The following is a 20,260-nucleotide window of genomic DNA, read 5'->3' as shown; positions in this document are numbered from 1 at the left end:
AGTCAAATAAAGTGCATCCATCCATAATAAAACATGCCTCACACGGCTCCAGGGGGTGAATAAAGGCCTCCTGTAGCGAATCCATGTGTTTTTGTAAAAAAAATATAAATATTTAAAATGTTATAAACACTAATCACGTTACGCGTTCATCACTAATCACCAGCGCGTGCGCTACGCCTACGTCATCCGCCCGGAACGGCTTCCACCTACAGTTAGTGGAAGTGAGAGAAAAGTGTTTATAATGTTTTAATTATGGATATTTTTCTTACAAAAACGTATCGATTTGCTACAGGAGGCCTTTATTCACCCCCGGAGCTGTGTGGGGCATGGATGAATGCGCTTTATTTGACGTCTTTTGGACTGTTGAAAAAAACACCCACCCACTGCCATTATAAAGCTTGGGAGAGCAAGGACAATTTTTTTTATATAAATCCGATTGGATTCGTCTGAAAGAAGAAAGTCATATACACTGAGAATGCCTTGAGGGCAAGTAAAACACGGGCTAATTTTCATTTTTGGGTGAACTAACCCTTTAATACCTTTAAGATTGCTGAAACTAATTGTTGCATGTGTTTTGTTTAAACTGTATGCACGTCAGTCGTGATGTCTTGTATGATAACATCTTGTTGTTGTGCATCTTTGATGTTCACAGTAACTTTTTTTTTCTGTTTTTTTTTTTAGGGATGAACTTTGAAAGGATGATCTGGCAATACTCATCGCACCACACGCGCACACACACACGAACACACACACACACACACACATACACATCCAAATGGACTTCACTGAGGAGAGCTTGTATAAATGCTCTATTTCCATACCTGTGACAGTCTGACGGTCGTGAAAGATGGATGTATTGATCAGATTCTTTTATTTAAAAAGGAAAAAAGTGGAACAGGGCTTTGTGCTGAGATTTTCATGCCTGCAGTTTGAGAATTGTGAATGCAGTTTTTTTTTTTGGAGGGGGGGGTTATTTGACGCAGGTGCATATTTCTTGTGATGACTTCAGTATTACAGTCAATTGGATTGTTCATGCATCTCAGCGTAATGTAAACAGAACACGGGGGCCGGCCTTTGTGCTGAATCCAGCCTGTGATTAAAACAGAATTCACTGCTACATTATGTGTAGGGATGTCTTGGCTCTACAAATCCGTGTTAATAGTAATGGCTTGTGTTTTCAGCTGAAGCATGTGATGCCCAGGCAAAATAAACCACTTATCATTCGATAATTTTATCAGAGGATTCTAGAGTAAGCCACAAGAGGCCATGTGTTACAATGATTTTACCATGGTTATGGGATGCTCTTCGGTTTGACGCAAAGCAATCCTCTTTAAAATCAGTATAGCACAGTTTCAATGGCTCAGTATGGGATAATGTACAGCCAGCTGGTCATTATAGCAAACTGAACCCCTAACACTAAGCAGAACTGTTATTCCTGGATGCTTACCAACCAAATAAATAACATGTAAATAACATGAATTATTGAAAAGTTGAAAACATTTTAATATGTGAGAAGAGTGCAAAATTGTTTATCTGGGACAATGGTCAATTATTCTCTTTAGCATAATTAGAAAAATATGTACAAACCACAGAATGCTGCCATTAACCAATCACAATCCACAATCACAATCTTGTTTTATACACAGAGGCATTGTCATGTTAGAATAGAAAAGGGTCCTGTCCAAACTGTTGCTATAAAATTAGAAGCACACAATTCCCATTATATGCTTAAACATTAAGATCTGTACTCGTGGAAATTACTAAAGTAGTCAAACCTGTTCATTAGAAGGGGGTGTCCCAATACTTTTGGCAATATAGTGTATGGCGTATAAATCGAAATTTTAGAAATCAACTCAAGAATACTAAAATAATTTTGTCACTATGTTGCTCCAACCTCATATTATTTTCTTTGTTTTGTGAAACATGACAGATGCTTTTCCGCATGATGAAATTTAAAGCTTTATATCATCAACTTTTAAAAAGTTTGTGTTACATTCATAATCGTCGCCTTTAGATTTGATGTTGTGGAACCCAAACAATACTGGTTCTCGTGTTCTCGGCAAGTATGATAAACGTGAGATTTGAGAGCTACTGTATGGCGGAAGGGAAGATTAAATCTAAAGCCTTGGATTAGACAGAATGCACGAGTTGTATGGATGGACTACTTTTATGGTGTCCTTGGAGCTTGACAGCAAAAATCATCATCCACTTTCTTTATTTGGAAAACAGAATCTTGAAACATTTCGTGTATTTCACAGAAAAAAGAAAATTATACAGGTTTGGAATGATATGAGCAGAGTTGAGTCACAAGTTTAGAACACAAGTGTAGCAATATTACTGCTCGCTTTGAAATGTGTTTCACATCACTGCACTGCTCAAAATAAGCGTGTCTATATTATCTAATGTGCAGCAAGTAAAGTTCCACTCGGATCCACACTTGTATACACAGCATTGAGCTAAACCTTCAGTGGTCATTTTGATTGTAAGCGGTTTTCAATGCCAGTTCTCTGTGCATGTTTGTGTGTTACCTGCACGCACAAACGTGGCTTTTGACAAATAAACTCACTGCTAAGCAATGATCTGTTCATTCACTGGTCTCTTCTTTCACACAATCTCACAGTCTGAACTATAGAGAAGCAACTAAATTGCTTCTCTGTCAATCTCCTAGGTTTGTTTTCACTTCTCAGTATACCTTTAACAGAATCTGTCAGATCGCTACCACTATGAAGAGCAGTCTGTTCAAACACAGATGAAATGGAAGAGTGCCACAAAGCCTGCCCTTTATTCATCTTGTACATGCTTCTTTTTGGCGGTTCTCACCTGTTCACATTGCAAAAATGGGGGACAGGTTTGTTCTGATAGAGTCAGAAAAAAGTTGTTCAGTGCAAATTAAAAGCAGCTGAACATTTAATTGGACATAGAATAACAAATTACATAAGTTTATCATCTATTAATTAAGAGGAGAAAACAATTCCTCTGTATTTTTGTTGGCTTCAAAAGGTTGGGCACACTCAGACTATATTGTGGTGTGAATTCTCTAGAAGCTAGTCGGATCCCATGGCAAGAAATGTTCATAATCAAAAACCATGAACAATAAAAGAGAAATATTACTAATTTCTTAGTAATTCTGGTGATGTGCTAGATTGTGCTTTCATTTCTAAATTTGTTTCAGTAAAATCTGGGGGGAAACCTAACTTTCACTAAAACGTAATTATTGTAATGCACTATTGGCTGCCTTGATTCTGTTTAAAAATAAGCTGCATTTGTTGAACATGCAGCAGCTTGAAAATCTAGTCCCATTTATAGGTGCCTTTATTTGTAATCCAATAACCATAAAATGGATTAAAATCTTTTACTTTTTTTATTTATTTATGCAAATTAACATTTTGTTACATTTATGGCATAGAACTGTACACAGAATAGTTATGAAATTTGGCACACAGAAGACAGTCTGAACATTTACCATTACAAATTCGAAGTCTGTCTCTCAAACCTTCTAGCACCAGCAATAGCTCAAACTTTCACTTATGTTTATGCTAATAACTATTGTACTGTAATGGCAATGGCAATGGCAAATTTATTTATATAGCACCATTAATTACAACCCATGGTTGTCCAATGTGCTTTACAACAAAATAAAAAATGAAAACACAAAAACATTTACTTAAAAATACACAAAGTATAATATTGTCCAATGTGCTTTACAACAAAATAAAAAATGAAAACACAAAAACACATTTACTTAAAAATACACAAAGTATAATAAGGCAATTCATTCCAGAGTCTGGGGGCAACTACAGAGAATGCACGGTCACCTCTACACTTATACTTCGACCTAGGGATAACCAACAATCTCTGTTTGGAAGACCGAAGTGATCTGGTAGGAAAATGTTCAATCAACAGGTCAGAAAGGTAAGATGGGGCCATACCATTCAGAGATTTGTACACTATGAGTAAAATTTTAAAATCAATTCTGTGGCGCACTGGTAACCAGTGCAGAGAGCGTAAAATTGGAGTGATGTGGTCCCGTTTTCGAGTACCCGTAAGCAGTCTGGCTGCTGCATTTTGAACTAACTGTAATCGGGACAGAGCTGATTGGCTAATCCCAACATATAGAGAATTACAGTAATCCAGCCTGGAGGATATAAAGGCATGGATTACTTTTTCAAAATTTTTGAAGGAGAGAAAAGACTTTACTTTTGATAGCATTCGCAACTGAAAAAAGCATGATTTCACCACCAAGTTTATCTGCTTATCAAATTTCAGAGACTCATCAAAGACAACACCCAGGTTTTTCACCGATGTCTTCACATAAGAAGACAGCCCACCAAGATTAGCTTTGGGATTATGAAATGAATCTGAAGGACCAAAGACTATAATGTCTGTTTTACTCTCATTAAAATTCAGAAAGTTTAGAGACAACCAGGACTTTACATCTGACAAGCAAGCCATGAGAGTGTCCAAACCTTCTGAATTACGTTTTAAGGGCAGATAAACTTGGGTGTCATCAGCATAACAATGGAATGACAGCCCATACTTCCTGAAGATAGAACCAAGTGGGAGCATGTATATTGAAAAAAGAATGGGAGCCAAAATGGATCCCTGAGGAACCCCACATGATAAAGAAGCAGCACTAGAAAAATGATCTCCAATATTAACTGAAAACTTCGATTAGAAAAATAAGATTTAAACCAATTTAAGGCACTACACATAATGCCTGCGCATTGCTCCAACCGAGCAATAAGAACTTTGTGATCGACTGTATCAAATGCAGCGGTCAAATTTAGGAGCACAAGCACAGCATTGTTGCCAGAATCGCAGGTTACTAAAATATAATTTAAAACTTTCAACAATGCACTCTCAGTAGAGTGATGTTTTTTAAAACCGGATTGAAATATTTCAAAAATCATGTTGTCATCTAGAAAACCCTGCAATTGCTGTAGGACAATTTTCTCCAAAATCTTAGCGATAAATTACAAATTTGAGATAGGTCTAAACACTGTGGGGTCTAAGTTATGTTTTTTAAGCAGGGGGTGGACTATTGCATGTTTTAATAAGTCAGGTACAATACCGGTTTCTAAACAGCGATTTATCATAAACAAGAGCTGTGGACCAACTACATCATAAACTTGTTTAAGAAAATATGGAATAATTATATAAAGATATATGTAAGACCTAGAAACAATATTCAAATTCACAAAATGGATTCAATTTGGAAAATCTACTTTTAAAAATTGTGCTAGATGATTCATTGGATCTTCACAGAATTTAGCTACCTTATCATTAGATCATGCTGGCCAAAAGTTGTTAAAAGACCAAATCGTTCCCATGTAATGCTTCAGATTATCTGATGGCAAGCACACCAAAGTAGACAAGTTGACATGAGGCTTTATTTGTTTGACCAATTGAAAGAAAGCTTGTCAGAACCATCGCACTCTGAGGAGTCCTGGACAGATTTGGCACGGCGCCACCTAGTGGTCCAGAAATATGAAAAAGGCTAGAGACAATGCCGCCTTCTTCAGGGGCTGGGGACAAGAATTAGTCTGAGCAGAAGTCGCTGTGCTCTGACCGCTTTCTCATCGTTCAGTTTACTTTTGATAGCATTCGCAACTGAAAAAAGCATGATTTCACCACCAAGTTTATCTGCTTATCAAATTTCAGAGAGTCATCAAAGACAACACCCAGGTTTTTCACCGATGTCTTCACATAAGAAGACAGCCCACCAAGATTAGCTTTGGGATTATGAAATGAATCTGAAGGACCAAAGACTATAATGTCTGTTTTACTCTCATTAAAATTCAGAAAGTTTAGAGACAACCAGGACTTTACATCTGACAAGCAAGCCATGAGAGTGTCCAAACCTTCTGAATTACGTTTTAAGGGCAGATAAACTTGGGTGTCATCAGCATAACAATGGAATGACAGCCCATACTTCCTGAAGATAGAACCAAGTGGGAGCATGTATATTGAAAAAAGAATGGGAGCCAAAATGGATCCCTGAGGAACCCCACATGATAAAGAAGCAGCACTAGAAAAATGATCTCCAACATTAACTGAAAAACTTTGATTAGAAAAATAAGATTTAAACCAATTTAAGGCACTACCCTTAATGCCTGCGCATTGCTCCAACCGAGCAATAAGAACTTCGTGATCGACCGTATCAAATGCAGCGGTCAAATCTAGGAGCACAAGCACAGCATAGTTGCCAGAATCGCAGGTTACTAAAATATAATTTAAAACTTTCAACAATGCACTCTCAGTAGAGTGATGTTTTTTAAAACCGGATTGAAATATTTCAAAAATCATGTTGTCATCTAGAAAACCCTGCAATTGCTGTAGGACAATTTTCTCTAAAATCTTAGCGATAAATGACAAATTTGAGATAGGTCTAAAGTTGGCTAACACTGTGGGGTCTAAGTTCTGCTTTTTAAGCAGGGGGTGGACTATTGCATGTTTTAATAAGTCAGGTACAATACCGGTTTCTAAACAGCGATTTATCATAAACAAGAGCTGTGGACCAACTACATCATAAACTTGTTTAAGAAAATATGGAATAATTATATAAAGATATATGTAAGACCTAGAAACAATATTCAAATTCACAAAATGGATTCAATTTGGAAAATCTACTTTTAAAAATTGTGCTAGATGATTCATTGGATCTTCACAGAATTTAGCTACCTTATCATTAGATCATGCTGGCCAAAAGTTGTTAAAAGACCAAATCGTTCCCATGTAATGCTTCAGATTATCTGATGGCAAGCACACCAAAGTAGACAAGTTGACATGAGGCTTTATTTGTTTGACCAATTGAAAGAAAGCTTGTCAGAACCATCGCACTCTGAGGAGTCCTGGACAGATTTGGCACGGCGCCACCTAGTGGTCCAGAAATATGAAAAAGGCTAGAGACAATGCCGCCTTCTTCAGGGGCTGGGGACAAGAATTAGTCTGAGCAGAAGTCGCTGTGCTCTGACCGCTTTCTCATCGTTCAGAGTAGACAGAGTGTTTGCTATCGCCGTGCCGTTTGTTGTTTCATACCATGATAAGCTGATTTTTGTTACACCATAAAACTTTTTAAAGAAATTTGGCTTTTCATACACATTTGAGTGTGCACAATTAAGTATGCATGTGACATTGATAAAATACTCTGGATACTCATATAGCTGGTCCACATTTAATGTTTTTTTTTTTTTATGTATTTCTCCAAGATTATTAAATTTGCTATTTTACAATCTATTATAAGGTTTCAAAACTTGTTTGTACAATTACACTTATTATACAGACTAGTATTTAATATCACAGTAAGCCATTAAACCACATTGAAAACATTGCCCTAACCAGATATTCTAGGATATAAGGCCATATATATATATTTTTTAAATCAAGGAATTTTTGTCAGAGCTAATTAAAAAAAAAAATTCTAAAGTTGTAATCTAGAACTTTTAAGATGGCACCAATAACTACATTAACTAAAGCTGTATTCCCTGGACTGAGATTATTAATGAACATAATGAACATGCTGTCAAGCATATGATCATATAAGGATGCAGAAACAAAATGGTTTAAATGTTTATCCTATTAAGGCTGAGCACATTTTTTCAGAAATTCTCCCAAAATAAACAGAAAAATACTCTCATTAAAGGGTCAAATTCCCAGGTCAAAAAATATCGGGCAAGCTTGTGGTATATCATGCTTCATTAAAAAAATAAAGCTGAATTCAAATTCAATCACTTCAAAAAACAAGTATATACTCTTAAGTATGCGTTAAGCCAGTATGCCAGTATTTAGACATATTATCAAATCATACAACTGCATCTTTATACCACAGGAACCTTTTTTAAAGAAATTTGGCTTTTCATACACATTTGAGTGTGCACAATTAAGTATGCATGTGACATTGATAAAATACTCTGGATACTCATATAGCTGGTCCACATTTAATGTTTTTTTTTTTTTATGTATTTCTCCAAGATTATTAAATTTGCTATTTTACAATCTATTATAAGGTTTCAAAACTTGTTTGTACAATTACACTTATTATACAGACTAGTATTTAATATCACAGTAAGCCATTAAACCACATTGAAAACATTGCCCTAACCAGATATTCTAGGATATAAGGCCATATATATATATTTTTTAAATCAAGGAATTTTTGTCAGAGCTAATTAAAAAAAAAAATTCTAAAGTTGTAATCTAGAACTTTTAAGATGGCACCAATAACTACATTAACTAAAGCTGTATTCCCTGGACTGAGATTATTAATGAACATAATGAACATGCTGTCAAGCATATGATCATATAAGGATTCAGAAACAAAATGGTTTAAATGTTTATCCTATTAAGGCTGAGCACATTTTTTCAGAAATTCTCCCAAAATAAACAGAAAAATACTCTCATTAAAGGGTCAAATTCCCAGGTCAAAAAATGTCAGGCAAGCTTGTGGTATATCATGCTTCATTAAAAAAATAAAGCTGAATTCAAATTCAATCACTTCAAAAACAAGTATATACTCTTAAGTATGCGTTAAGCCAGTATGCCAGTATTTAGACATATTATCAAATCATACAACTGCATCTTTATACCATAGGAACCTTTGTTGCAGTCACACACATCTGCTACCAAAATAACTCCTCTCAAAATAACTTACAGATGCAATTTTCTCAGAAATAGTGTCCATTCACATGTTTGAAATGTTATTTTCCGGATAGCATGATTTGAGATTCACTTAATTCGGCATGCTATATAGTAGAGATAGTTGTTGCACTCAAGAGGATATTAATGTCATGAACACTTACCATCAATCAATAGATCAATAGTCAACCCTGCTTTTGGAGAACTACAATACCTTCCTGCAGAGTTAAGTTCCAACCCTTCACCAACACCCCCGTCTGTAATTTTCCAGTAATTCTGAGCACCCTGGTTAGGTCCAGCTATGTTTGATTAGCATTGGAGGATGGTAGCTCTATAGGGTTGTACCAGCCATTTGTAAGTTCTTATTTAAAGTGGAACATAAAGTCCACACTTGGGGCTTATTAATTACTAACTAGTTTGTAACTTTGTACTTAATCTGGTTGCACCATTTGTTTTTAAGGCAGAATGTAGCTAGTAGGTTGTAAGCTCTCTGTAAAGTAATGTTTACCCTCAATCCAATAGTAGCCTTCAAATTTGTGAACAGAATTGTGTTGGAATGCGGTGAATTGGCTTGTTAAGGTTGATTCTTTTACTTGAACTTCTTTTACTTCATGTAACTAATGTTAAAAAGGACACTGAAATATGATACTTACTCATGAAAATAAACATAACAGGTGTTTTTATATGTAAATAACATTCATAAGCTGTATTTGAAATGAAGCAATAAATAAATACTATTACAAAAAAAAAAATATTAGATTTATTTATTATGATTGATTCCATTTGGATTCCAACATGGAGGGATGCACACTGAGGTGCACTGTTTAGATCTGGGTTCATGTTGAAGAGCTTCAAATCATTTATGCACATAATGTTCTCTCTTTGTAAATGCCAACATTATATGTATTAAGCATTGAAGTTTGCTTGGTAAAACATTAGCTTACTGATGCAATTCAATCAATTAGCCGTTTTATTCAATGCATTATTCTTTGTTGGAGGAATATATTTATTTTATATGTAACGTCAAGTTTAATGGTGCAATAAAAATAAAAAAAACTAGGCTGTAACTTACATATACAGCTGGTGCACCTGGCCCCAGGAGCAGGGTTGACTAGCTGTGCATTAGATTCTTTTGCCAACTTATGTGTCCTCTACACACACAGTCACACAAAGGGTGCAGCAGATTGGAGGGTTGATTGGCAGGTGGCTGTTGTGCTACAGATACATGCCATTGATGAGGTAATCAGACTCTTCTGTGGTGAGAGGCAAAGCTTTCTTCAGTCTGCGTCGTACAAGCCAGAGCCTGCAGCCCACCATCAGTAAGAGCAGAACGCTGATGATCAGACCCAAAGCCAGGGGTAAGATCGCACCTTCACACACATACACAGAGTGACACTTGAAGAATTTGAGAAAATCTACACAGACACAAAAGTACAAATGACATTTATTTAGTGCTGTATGTTACTCGGACGATAAAGCAGACCTGATTCAGGGGGTGGGTGTCCTTCCAGTACACGATGTATTTTAGACGATGGCAGTGAATTCCGAGACTCTGGGAGAGGATTTTGCAGTTTTTCCTTATGGACAGAAGCAATGGGAGCTGCACAAATAACAACAACAAAAAAAACAGTTATTTTTAATATTACATGCTGCAGGCATTAAATTTGATCAAGAGCACATTTAACACAAGGACATTAAAGAGTCTAAAGGCCCATTCACTGCAAGGACAAGGATAACAGTGTCCACACCACAACTTTATGTAATGTAACAGAGGAACAATATTGCTGGAATCACTTTCACAACAAGTTTTTTAAGCTGTTGAACGACAGCCAATCAGAATCAATTCTAATTTAAAGAGCTCAAGCACTAATGCTGCCTTCACGTGATATCAGAATTATTGTAAATACGAGTTTCCTATTCAGAAATTAGACATGAACGGCCTCTCAAGTCATATTTACCACTCGGAAACTCTAATGAATTAATTCGTTTTTAATTACTAATTATAATTTTGATACCAGAATTTCCGAGCCCTTTCACACCAAAAGTGAAATGAATCAGCCTCAGGCTGAAGGAAAATTCGAAGGTCAGCAGCAAAGACATTGGTTAATAAAATGGGATTAAATACATAAAGAACATTTGTGTTATTTAACATTTAATTATTACAGGTTTGCATCATATTCTAAGTTGCATTTCATGGCTTTTATTCATTTTGAGGAATACTGAATCTGTTTTTTGTTGTTGTTGTTTTTTTTTTCGTTTGCAAGTGAGATGAAATGAATGCACGTTCACATTTATTCTAGAACTACAGTAACATCTTACTCTCAATTTCTCTCAACATGAGGACAGGAGAGCTGTCAATCAATAAATGGGAAAAAAGTAACTGGCGTTACTTATTTGAAAAAGTAACTTAGATATTTTCTTGTAAATTAAAAAGTAATGCGTTACTTTACTAGTTACTTGAAAAAAGTAATCTGATTACGTAACTCAGATTACTTGTAATGTGTTACCCCCAACACTGGCTGTCAATGCTTTTCTTTATTAGTTTTTTTCACAACTACATGACTTTGTCTTGCCGCTAAAGTAGGGTATTTATAGGCTATATTTGAACAATCATTTTAAGCATATTGTATGTTTTATAAACAGTGAAATATGCATATATTTGACCGAAATTCCAAAATCGTCAGCAAGATGACTATCTAGTGCGGTGATTTTTTAAATATGATTGTCAACCAATGGGATGCTACATTTTATTCTTTCCGACAACAAAGCACTTAAATGTGACAAGCTCGTAATCACGACTTCGTAAGTGGGAAATAGGAAATTTCTGATAGCACATGAAGGCAGCATTAAAATGACGATATACATGCAGAGAGCGCACTTATACACACACACACACACACACACATATATATAGAGCAGGGGTGTCCAAACCTGTTCCTGGAGGAACACTGTCCTGCAGAGTTTAGCTCCAGCCCTAATTAAACGCACCTGAACCAGCTAATCAAGGCCTTCAGACTCACTAGAAACTTCCAGGCAAGTGTGCTGGAGCTAAACTTTGCAGGACACTGGCTCCCTTGGCATAAAGAAAACAGAATATTCTATTCTTAACTCTTAACTAATATTGTTGTACGTACGTGTGTATGTTTTGACACTGGGTAACGGAGTTGCAGTGCCCTGATGTTTTGTTACTGCTGAAAGATGGCAACAGAACAATTGTTAGGATCACAGAATTCTCAACTGAATAACTGCAATGTCATTTATACATTCAAAAATCAGCTAAATCAATTAAGTCTCACATGATTTCTGAATGCACTCATTTATGCAATCAGACTTCTGGAGGAAGTTGTTGTGGTTTCCTTTGCAGCCGCCATACTGGAAGTGCTGGCAATCTCCTGTTTTAGAATCATAATACCAGCGTGAGAAAACGCCTTTACACGGGCCGACCACTGGGGGCGCTGCACAGGGATCTGGCACAAAGAGAGAGAGACATTTGCTCTCACGGTATCAAATGTCTAGACATAGAGAGGCTGGCTTTGTTAATAAAAGCTGCCGGAAGAGAAAGGAAGCAGTGGAGGAATTTTGTGAACTCATGATTAAAGCAACATCTGCAATGTTTTTGAGTAGTCAGTGTGCTGTGTCTTCAATAGTGTCTGCATAAACATTTTTCAAAACATTTAAAGGAACAACATGAGATTGAGTAAATAATGACAAAATTAATTTGACTTTCGATGAGCCATTCCTATAAAGGTGCTGTATGGAAGTTTTTGACTCTACTAAAGCATAAAAATACCATAATATGTTTGCAGATATTTAAGAAACATACTTGTTTATCTGAAAAACAATGCTACAGTCAGTTATTCTCCTTTGAAAATGTGCGTTCCTGGCCGGAATGTCGGTCTTTCTTTTGGTTTGTGAAACCCGCCCACTGCCAGTTTACCCAATTGTGTTTCGGCACCCCGGGTTGCCAGTTGGCGGGAAACACAGCGTATTTAATTTCATTCAACGTCAAGTGCGCTCGTTCATGTTGGTGTCCTCAATCTGGCAACCTGCGTGTGCGTCAAGTCTGAGGAGGAGGGACCAGGTGAAAAAACCCTCTCCAATATTTTGAATTTGGACTGCAATACCTAGTTCAACCACTCGGTGTCAATCCTACATTCAGCACCATTAAATGTGTCTTTGAATGATGTATCTCATGTCTTACCTTGCGAACTGAAGTCATAATGTTGATGTTGTTCAGGTTTAGGGCTATCATTGAGCTGTATTTCTGTGGGCGTCTGGGCTTCTGCTTCAGTTTGTATATCTGGTCCATGTTTAGAGGGGGGGTTGGACTTATGACCACTATCAACTATAAAACAGACCCAACCATTTTTATTTATCTTTAAATAATTAAGATTCTGAAAAGGCTTTTGAGAAGATGGTAGGAGAGTGGCTTGGTGGTCTAGGCTTACAATTTTGGCAGAAATCTTCATCTGATCGGTCAGGGCAGTGTTGCTTTCCATCGCAGGCATAACCAATGTCTATACAGCAGCCATCATCACACATGAACTGATACCGAGAACAGTGACCTGTACACACTTCAGAGAAACACACACAGCGCTGTGTCACATCCATACAGATTCAGGTTGAAGTTTACAGTTTATTAGTCCCTACAGGGCAATTAAAACAGCCAGGAAGTAATCTGCACAAAACAGACAGAACATCAGAAAATACTACTAACAATACATAAACAAAAAAACATCAAGACACTTGATATAAAACAAAGTACAGGAGTAAAGAACAGTGTTAAAGACACTGAATTATGAATAAACTAATACAGTTTTACATACAATAATATATGGACAAGCTCTAAAAACACGTCTAATGGATGCCCAGTCAGCATGGTCCTAAACCAGCCTAGATATACTTGACCCCAAGCAGTCATTCAGACAACACACACACACACACAAACAAACACAATTCAAATACTAATCATCCATGTTTACATGTAACTGTTTTAAAAATAGACGGAAGATTTAGAGACAAATCATTTCTGACCTTCTGCGTTTGGTGCAGGGGCGAGCACACTGACAGACACATTGTCAGATCTCTTCTGTCCCGCCGTGTCGGTGACGGTCAGCTCAAAGGTATAAATGCCTTCTCTAAGACCACTGAGTTTCAGCAGGCCTGGGTGAGTCACCTGCAGAAATCACACAGCATAATCAAGACCAGTGAACTTCACATATTACTTAGTAATATGGCTCTCTGACCCAAGTCTCTGTAATTGCTGTAAATAATTACAGCTTGTCCAATCAAAGCTGTTGGAATATACAAATACTTTTCTCACATGCAAAATGATTATAGCTCACTTACTTTAGTTTCTTATCTCTCTTGTCTAAACTTGACTACAATATCACACAGAAGACGGGTCACAGATATTATTCACTACAATGAACAAATCTGGTAAAGAATGCTACATATGGTATGAATATTTTGGTCATGATATTACTCAAGCCTATATTTTGTAGTCTCTGCAGAAGTGCATTGCAATGTAACTGACACAAACATAAAACGAATAAATGTAACAGCCTAATTAGATAGCTTGCAATGGCCGTCAGGTCAGCACAAATGCTTGCAATAGACAGCTGTGTTTTATTTAATGAAAGTATTTAAGTTTTGCCACATGATGCTGTGATTGCTTAAAAGGCGATCAAAAAGAAAGCACTTTGCAGCAATAAAGAGATTGGAAGGCAGTTTCCAGGCGACACAAACAAGTTGAGCTGAGATCAAAATGACCAGATGTCATGATCGAAATTAAACACCAAATATGACAAAAACCAACAGTACAGCAATCCTCAGTGAATTCAAAAACTTTGTTCAAACACTCCCCCGTCTTCTATTGGTTGAGCCAATGTTGCTTTGTCCAGCTGTTCAGGTTGCTCAAACAAAGCAATGTCACAGCACAAAATAATGTTCTTTTTAGCAACATCATATGACCCCTTTAAACTTTGAGAGATGACTGACTATGAAAGGTTTACCTTCATTTTAACGGAGGGGTCTCCTTTCACAAGAGCCCATTCGTAATGTATGATGTCATGATCATCAGTGCTGTCTCTGCCGTCTAGCACCGCCCAGTCTGTTGGCAGCTGAACCACCAAGTCCTGGCCTGCATCACTACGAGGCGGCTCATCCAAACCTGTGAAACCCAAACGCAAAAAGTCAAGTTCAACATTTTTTTTGTGACAACACAAACTTTAAATCTAAAGCCTTTTTGTTTTTATTTACAATAGGGTGAACTCTTGCACCCAGAAAGAGTAGATGCAGAGAAGGAAGCAGAGTTTCTTGAGCTCCAGAATAACTTAATGGTAGTTCACCAAAAAAAAAAAAAATTCTGTCATCATGTATTCACCCTCAAGTTGTTCCAAACCTGTATGAGTTTATTTCTTCTGTTGAACACAAAATAATATATATATTAAAGGATGTTGGTTAACCAATCAGCTGCTAGCGTGAAAAAAAAAGAAAAAAAAAACCTATGCAAGTCAATGGCTACCAGCAACTGTTTTATTCATACAGGTTTGGAACAACATGAGGGTGAGTACATGATGACAAATTTTTTATTTTTGGGTGAGCTATCACACAAGTTTTTTTTCCTAAGGACTCCATGAAATCAAAAATCCTATCTGCTAGCTTCAAAGTCATCTAAAGTCACCAACTCTGCTGTTGTACTTCCAAATAATGACAGAATATATCATTCAAAATCAACAGCTATGCAGGTACAGACAAAATCATGATGTTACAAAGAAACTGAGAATGACTTCAGACACAGTGCACATATGACTTCCTATTTGTAACACACTATGAAGCTGTAAAAAAACAAAAAAAACACTTTGTTCTTTTAGACTTCTATTGACTACTTTTAATTGTACGCTACCGTTCAAAAGTTTGGTGTCTGTAGGAATGTGCTCACTAAAGCTGTGCCTGCATCTATACAGTAAGAACAGTAATATTGTGAAATATTATTCACATTTCAAATAACTCTTTTCTGTTTGAACATATTTTGTAATTTATTCCATTGATGACAAGGCTGAATTTTCAGCATCATTACTGCAGTCTTCAGTGTCACATGATCCTTCAGAAATCATTCTGATATGCTGATCTGGAGTTCAAGAAACATTTCCTATTATACTCAATGTTAGCCTATATGATGCATAAAAAGTTCAAAAGACAGCGCTTAATAGAATTTCTTTAAGAATGTATATTTTACTGTCACTTTTGATCAATTTAACCCTTAAGTGTCACCGGCCGGTTGGCGTTCTTTTCTTCGTTGTCTTTTTTCTCTATCACATATTTTAGTAATCATCATAAAATATATACCATTTGAAAGCTTAAAACCTCAAAACCCTGTTGAAAACCATTTTGAAATCGGACATTGCGTTGCCATGGAAATGGTACTTTAAAATTTTTTAGCGGTCTCCTCCCCCTTAGTGGGCGTGTCAAGTATCATATTACAAAATGCATTATGGTCTTTTAGAATCAAAACTTTTTATAATCTTAACAAAATACATTTCGTCGGAAAGGTCTGAATCTCAAGATTGCACTTGTTGTGTATTTTGTGATAGAAGTGATATTGACATTTGTGACAGAAAAATGCATCAAAAGAAATTCAATGGAGTTTTGATGACACCCGGTGGCTGTTTGTGGTATAACTAAATAAATAAAAGGAAAGGAAAGGATGTGTGGCCAAGTATGGTGACCCATACTTGGAATTTGTGCTCTGCATTTCACCCATCCAAGTGCACACACACACACAGTAGTGAGAAGTGAACAAACACACACACAGTGAACACACACCCACAGCCAATGCTGCGGCACCCGGGGAGCAGTTGGGGGTCCAGTGCCTTGCTCAAGGGTCTCACCTCAGTTGTGGTATTGAGGGTGGAAGAGGGCGCTGGTCATTCACTCCCCCCACCTACACTGCCTGCCGGACTTGAGATTTGAATCTGCAACCTTTAGGTTACAAGTTCGCCTCTCTAACCATTAGGCCATGACTGCCCCCGAGATTTAAACAAAACCTCATTTTTTTATATCAACTTCAAATTTGGAACACAACTTATTTAGCCATAATACCTTAATTTTATAGCAATTTTGGTTTCAAAAATATTTTGCAAAATATTTATTTTATATAAAAGAAAAGAAAAATTGGTACAGTGCATTTTCTCTACAGTAAATTTAAACTTCTATAACCTTTTGATACTTTAATATTTTGAAATTATTCCACTTCTGCAATAATCTGCAGATTGTCTTCTTTAAAAAAAGAGTCCAACCTTAGGTTTGTATTCCAAAGCATTCATGATTTATAACAATTTAAGTTTGGATAGTGCACTTTCACGTTTATGTTCAAAAATGGGGCACTTAAAGGGATAGTTCACCCAAAAATGAAAATACTGTCATTAATTACTCAGTCTCATGTTGTTCCAAACCCGACGTCATCTTCATAACATAAATTGAAGATATTTTTGATGAAATCCGACAGCTCTCTGACCCTGCATAGACAGCAATACAACTAAAATGTTCCCAGGTCCAGAAACGTTGCAAGGACATCGGTAAAGAAGTCCATGTGACATCAGGGGTTCAGCCGTAATTTTACGAAGCTACGAGAATAGTTTTTGTACACAAATAAACACAAAAATAACGAATTTATTCAACAAATCTTCTCCTCTTCATCCCGTCTGCAGCGGCGCGCCGCCATTGTAGAGAGTCTCATGACGCATTCGCGTGCATCCGCATGTTACATGCGCATTGTGCTGCACATCTGTCCTGATACTTTCTCCATAATGACAGCGCACCACTGCAGACGGGATGAGGAAGAGAAGAACTGTTGAATAAAGTCATTATTTTTGCTTTCTTTGTGCATAAAAAGTATTCTCGTAGCTTCGTAAAATTATTGTTGAACCCCTGATGTCACATGGACTACTTCACCAATGTCCTTCTGGACCTAGGAACATTTCAATTGCGTTGCTGTCTATGGAGGGTCAGAGAGCTGTCGGATTTCATAAAAAACATCTTAATTTGTGTTCCGTCATGACGCATTCGCGTGCATCCGCATGTTACATGCGCATTGTGCTGCACATCTGTCCTGATACTTTCTCCATAATGACAGCGCACCACTGCAGACGGGATGAGGAAGAGAAGAACTGTTGAATAAAGTCATTATTTTTGCTTTCTTTGTGCATAAAAAGTATTCTCGTAGCTTCGTAAAATTACGGTTGAACCCCTGATGTCACATGGACTACTTCACCAATGTCCTTCTGGACCTAGGAACATTTCAATTGCGTTGCTGTCTATGCAGGATCAGAGAGCTGTCGGATTTCATAAAAAACATCTTAATTTGTGTTCCGAAGATGAACAAAGGTCGGTAACACTTTATAATAATGTTCAGTTGTAAGTCATTTACAAGTAATTAGTTAATGATGAACTAATCATTTAAAACATGACTATATGTTCACAAATGATTATTAAGTGATATGCTAACGATTTACAAATCTGTCGTAACTAATCACTTATAAATGACTTACAACTGAACATTATTATAAAGTGTTACCCAAAGGTCTTACATGTTTGGAACGACATAAAGGGTGAGTAATTAATGACAGCATTTTCATTTTTGGGTGAACTATCCCTTTAAGGGATTAATGCATCCTTGCCAAATAGCCTAAATGTAGTTGTTTCTTTCAAAAAAGGTAGTGTACAATATATAATTATGTCTCTGGGTAACATGAAGACATACAAACAAGGCCGGAGTGGGACTCATTTTCAGCCCTGGAGTTTCATGGCTTAGACCAGCCCACTTTAGTTCATGACTGACTATATTAAAATAATTTAATTAATTAGTTAGTGCACTGTTCTCTACAGCCTTGTAAAATTCATTGTATTTTTCTAGAGCTTTCGTTTTGATGTAAAAATCTTAACGTTAGAAATGGAAAATAATGGACTTTTTTTTTTTAAAGGAAATAAGGGACAGAATAAGGGACACTCAAAATATTTGTACTGTACCATAATGTATGCCTGCCTGCAGTTAAAAAGTTCCCAGAAAAAAATCACATTTGTTTTGCTTAATTTATGTACAATTATTCTAAAAAAGAATTTGAATGTCACACAAAAAATATGTCATGGCCCTGAGTTAATTGTACCATTAGGCTATAGAATTGTGAGTGCACAAGTAATGTAGTAATTTAGGAGAAATTTGAAAGCATAACAACTGAACGTCTACACTCGAAAAAAAAATGGTGCTATATAGCACTAAAAGCGGTTCTTTGGCTTGTAATCATAGAACCATACAGGGGCTTAACAGGTTCTTTATACGGTAGTGGTGCTATATAGCACCTTCACCACTCCAAAGAACCGCTGAAGAACCTTTTTTTTTAGAGTGTATGAAACGTCAGTCAATAAAGCATTTTTTAAACAATGGCACTTACATTTTTTAACTAAAAATGTATGGCAACCATAGCCTATGAATGAATGAAAATGCATATTTTCAATTAAAGTAAACAGAGAGTGTGGGCTGTTTCTGCTGCTGGAATTTTTACTTCAGTAATGAGGTCCAAGTTTAAGAATACGCTAGAAGTTATTATGTTTTCCCCCCTCTCTCTATTTAACACAACATTAAATTACAATAGTGACAAAGACGTCTTCCCTCAGGTAGATTGAATGTTGGGCTCATGATCAATAAATAATTTGCATTCGATACAAAACAACAACAAAACAACATTTTCGTCTTTCTTAGCCCGACCCATTCAGTACGCGGCCCGTGATTACTACAATCGGAGAAACCCACCCTCATCGATCCCGTATGAAGGTCTCCCGGCTGAAGTGCTTGGGCTGTCAGTGGCAGCAGAATCAAGGCTGGGCTCATGGTGTCTAGAGCTGCTGTTGTCCACCCGACTATAGGTGCTGAATCCCGGCTGAAAGGAAAACGAGCACACATTCCTGCCCCTGTACGTGCAGTTGAACAGATAACAGCACAAACTGTCATCGGGCTGCTTGAGGTCCTCCTGGATGATGGCGGCTGTGCAGTGCGGGTGAGAGCAGCAGGCGTGCGCGCAGTCCCTCCAGCTGAACACCCTCTGCGGGGCGGACAAGAACGCGGCGCCCTGCTCGATGGACGCGCTGGCGCGGATGATGCGCTCCTCCACCGCCTCGAAGCCACTGATACAGCGGTCTCCATCCTCCTCATCCTCCCTCGAGTCCGACTCATCCTGCTGTAGCTGCTTACGGAACTCCTCCAGCAGTTCTTCCACACCAGATATTTTGGATTTGAGATCGGATGTTGAAGAGAAGCGCGTCATGACCGCCGTCGACATCCAGAGAAGAACAGAACAGATGAGCGCTCGCTGGATATGATGCGCCGCAGGAGACATAATGCCGCTTTAAACGCTCATTTGCCAAGATGGAAACAGTGGCACTCTTTTTCTCACATCACATTCGAGATTCAAAGTATTAGTTTAGGATAAAAAGAATCAGCGTTTTGCGCATTTTAGAAGCACAGTACAAAGCACCTGCACCTGTCGTGTTCACGGCCAACTGAACTGAAATGAGTGCAGGGCTAATGCAGCATTATGCTGCGAAGCTAGATCGTCCCTGCAGGCGGCAC

At 37.3% G+C, this 20,260-nt stretch overlaps 2 protein-coding genes across 3 annotated transcripts in view; one reads left to right on the top strand and one right to left on the bottom strand.

Moving 5' to 3' along the window:
* Window positions 1-1,669, top strand: part of LOC107731520 (protein-L-isoaspartate(D-aspartate) O-methyltransferase-like) — an 18,976-nt gene extending 17,307 nt beyond the window's left edge. For both annotated transcript variants that reach the window (XM_016542633.1, XM_016542632.1), the window contains exon 8: window positions 682-1,669. Coding sequence is in view for 1 of the 2 variants with exons in the window: in XM_016542632.1 (XP_016398118.1) it covers window positions 682-694 (13 nt within the window). In the remaining variant the exon portion in view is untranslated. The remainder of the gene's footprint in view (window positions 1-681) is intronic.
* A 7,801-nt stretch (window positions 1,670-9,470) lies between these two features.
* Window positions 9,471-20,172, bottom strand: LOC107731522 (low-density lipoprotein receptor-related protein 11-like). Its single transcript, XM_016542636.1, has 9 exons — window positions 19,445-20,172; window positions 14,649-14,806; window positions 13,669-13,810; window positions 13,083-13,208; window positions 12,836-12,979; window positions 11,931-12,101; window positions 11,769-11,825; window positions 10,118-10,234; window positions 9,471-10,004 (listed from the first exon to the last, which is right to left on the bottom strand). Exons 1-9 carry the CDS (start codon window positions 20,025-20,027, stop codon window positions 9,850-9,852), a joined length of 1,653 nt encoding a protein of 550 aa, XP_016398122.1. The 5' UTR covers window positions 20,028-20,172; the 3' UTR covers window positions 9,471-9,849.
* Window positions 20,173-20,260: the final 88 nt, after the last annotated feature.

This window comes from Sinocyclocheilus rhinocerous, unplaced genomic scaffold (genome assembly GCF_001515625.1).
Source record: "Sinocyclocheilus rhinocerous isolate Xijiao unplaced genomic scaffold, SAMN03320098_v1.1 scaffold819, whole genome shotgun sequence".
NCBI lineage: Eukaryota > Metazoa > Chordata > Actinopteri > Cypriniformes > Cyprinidae > Sinocyclocheilus > Sinocyclocheilus rhinocerous.
This window is presented reverse-complemented; position numbering and strand designations above follow the sequence as displayed.

Coding starts and splice junctions, on each gene's coding strand:
- LOC107731522 (XM_016542636.1), bottom strand. CDS start 20,027: ATGTCTCCTGCGGCGCATCATATCCAGCGAGCGCTCATCTGTTCTGTT. Junction 13,209..13,668: donor CCCTGCACCAAACGCAGAAG/GTCAGAAATGAT, acceptor GTTTCTCTGAAG/TGTGTACAGGTCACTGTTCT. Junction 11,826..11,930: donor TGAGTGCATTCAGAAATCAT/GTGAGACTTAAT, acceptor GCCATCTTTCAG/CAGTAACAAAACATCAGGGC.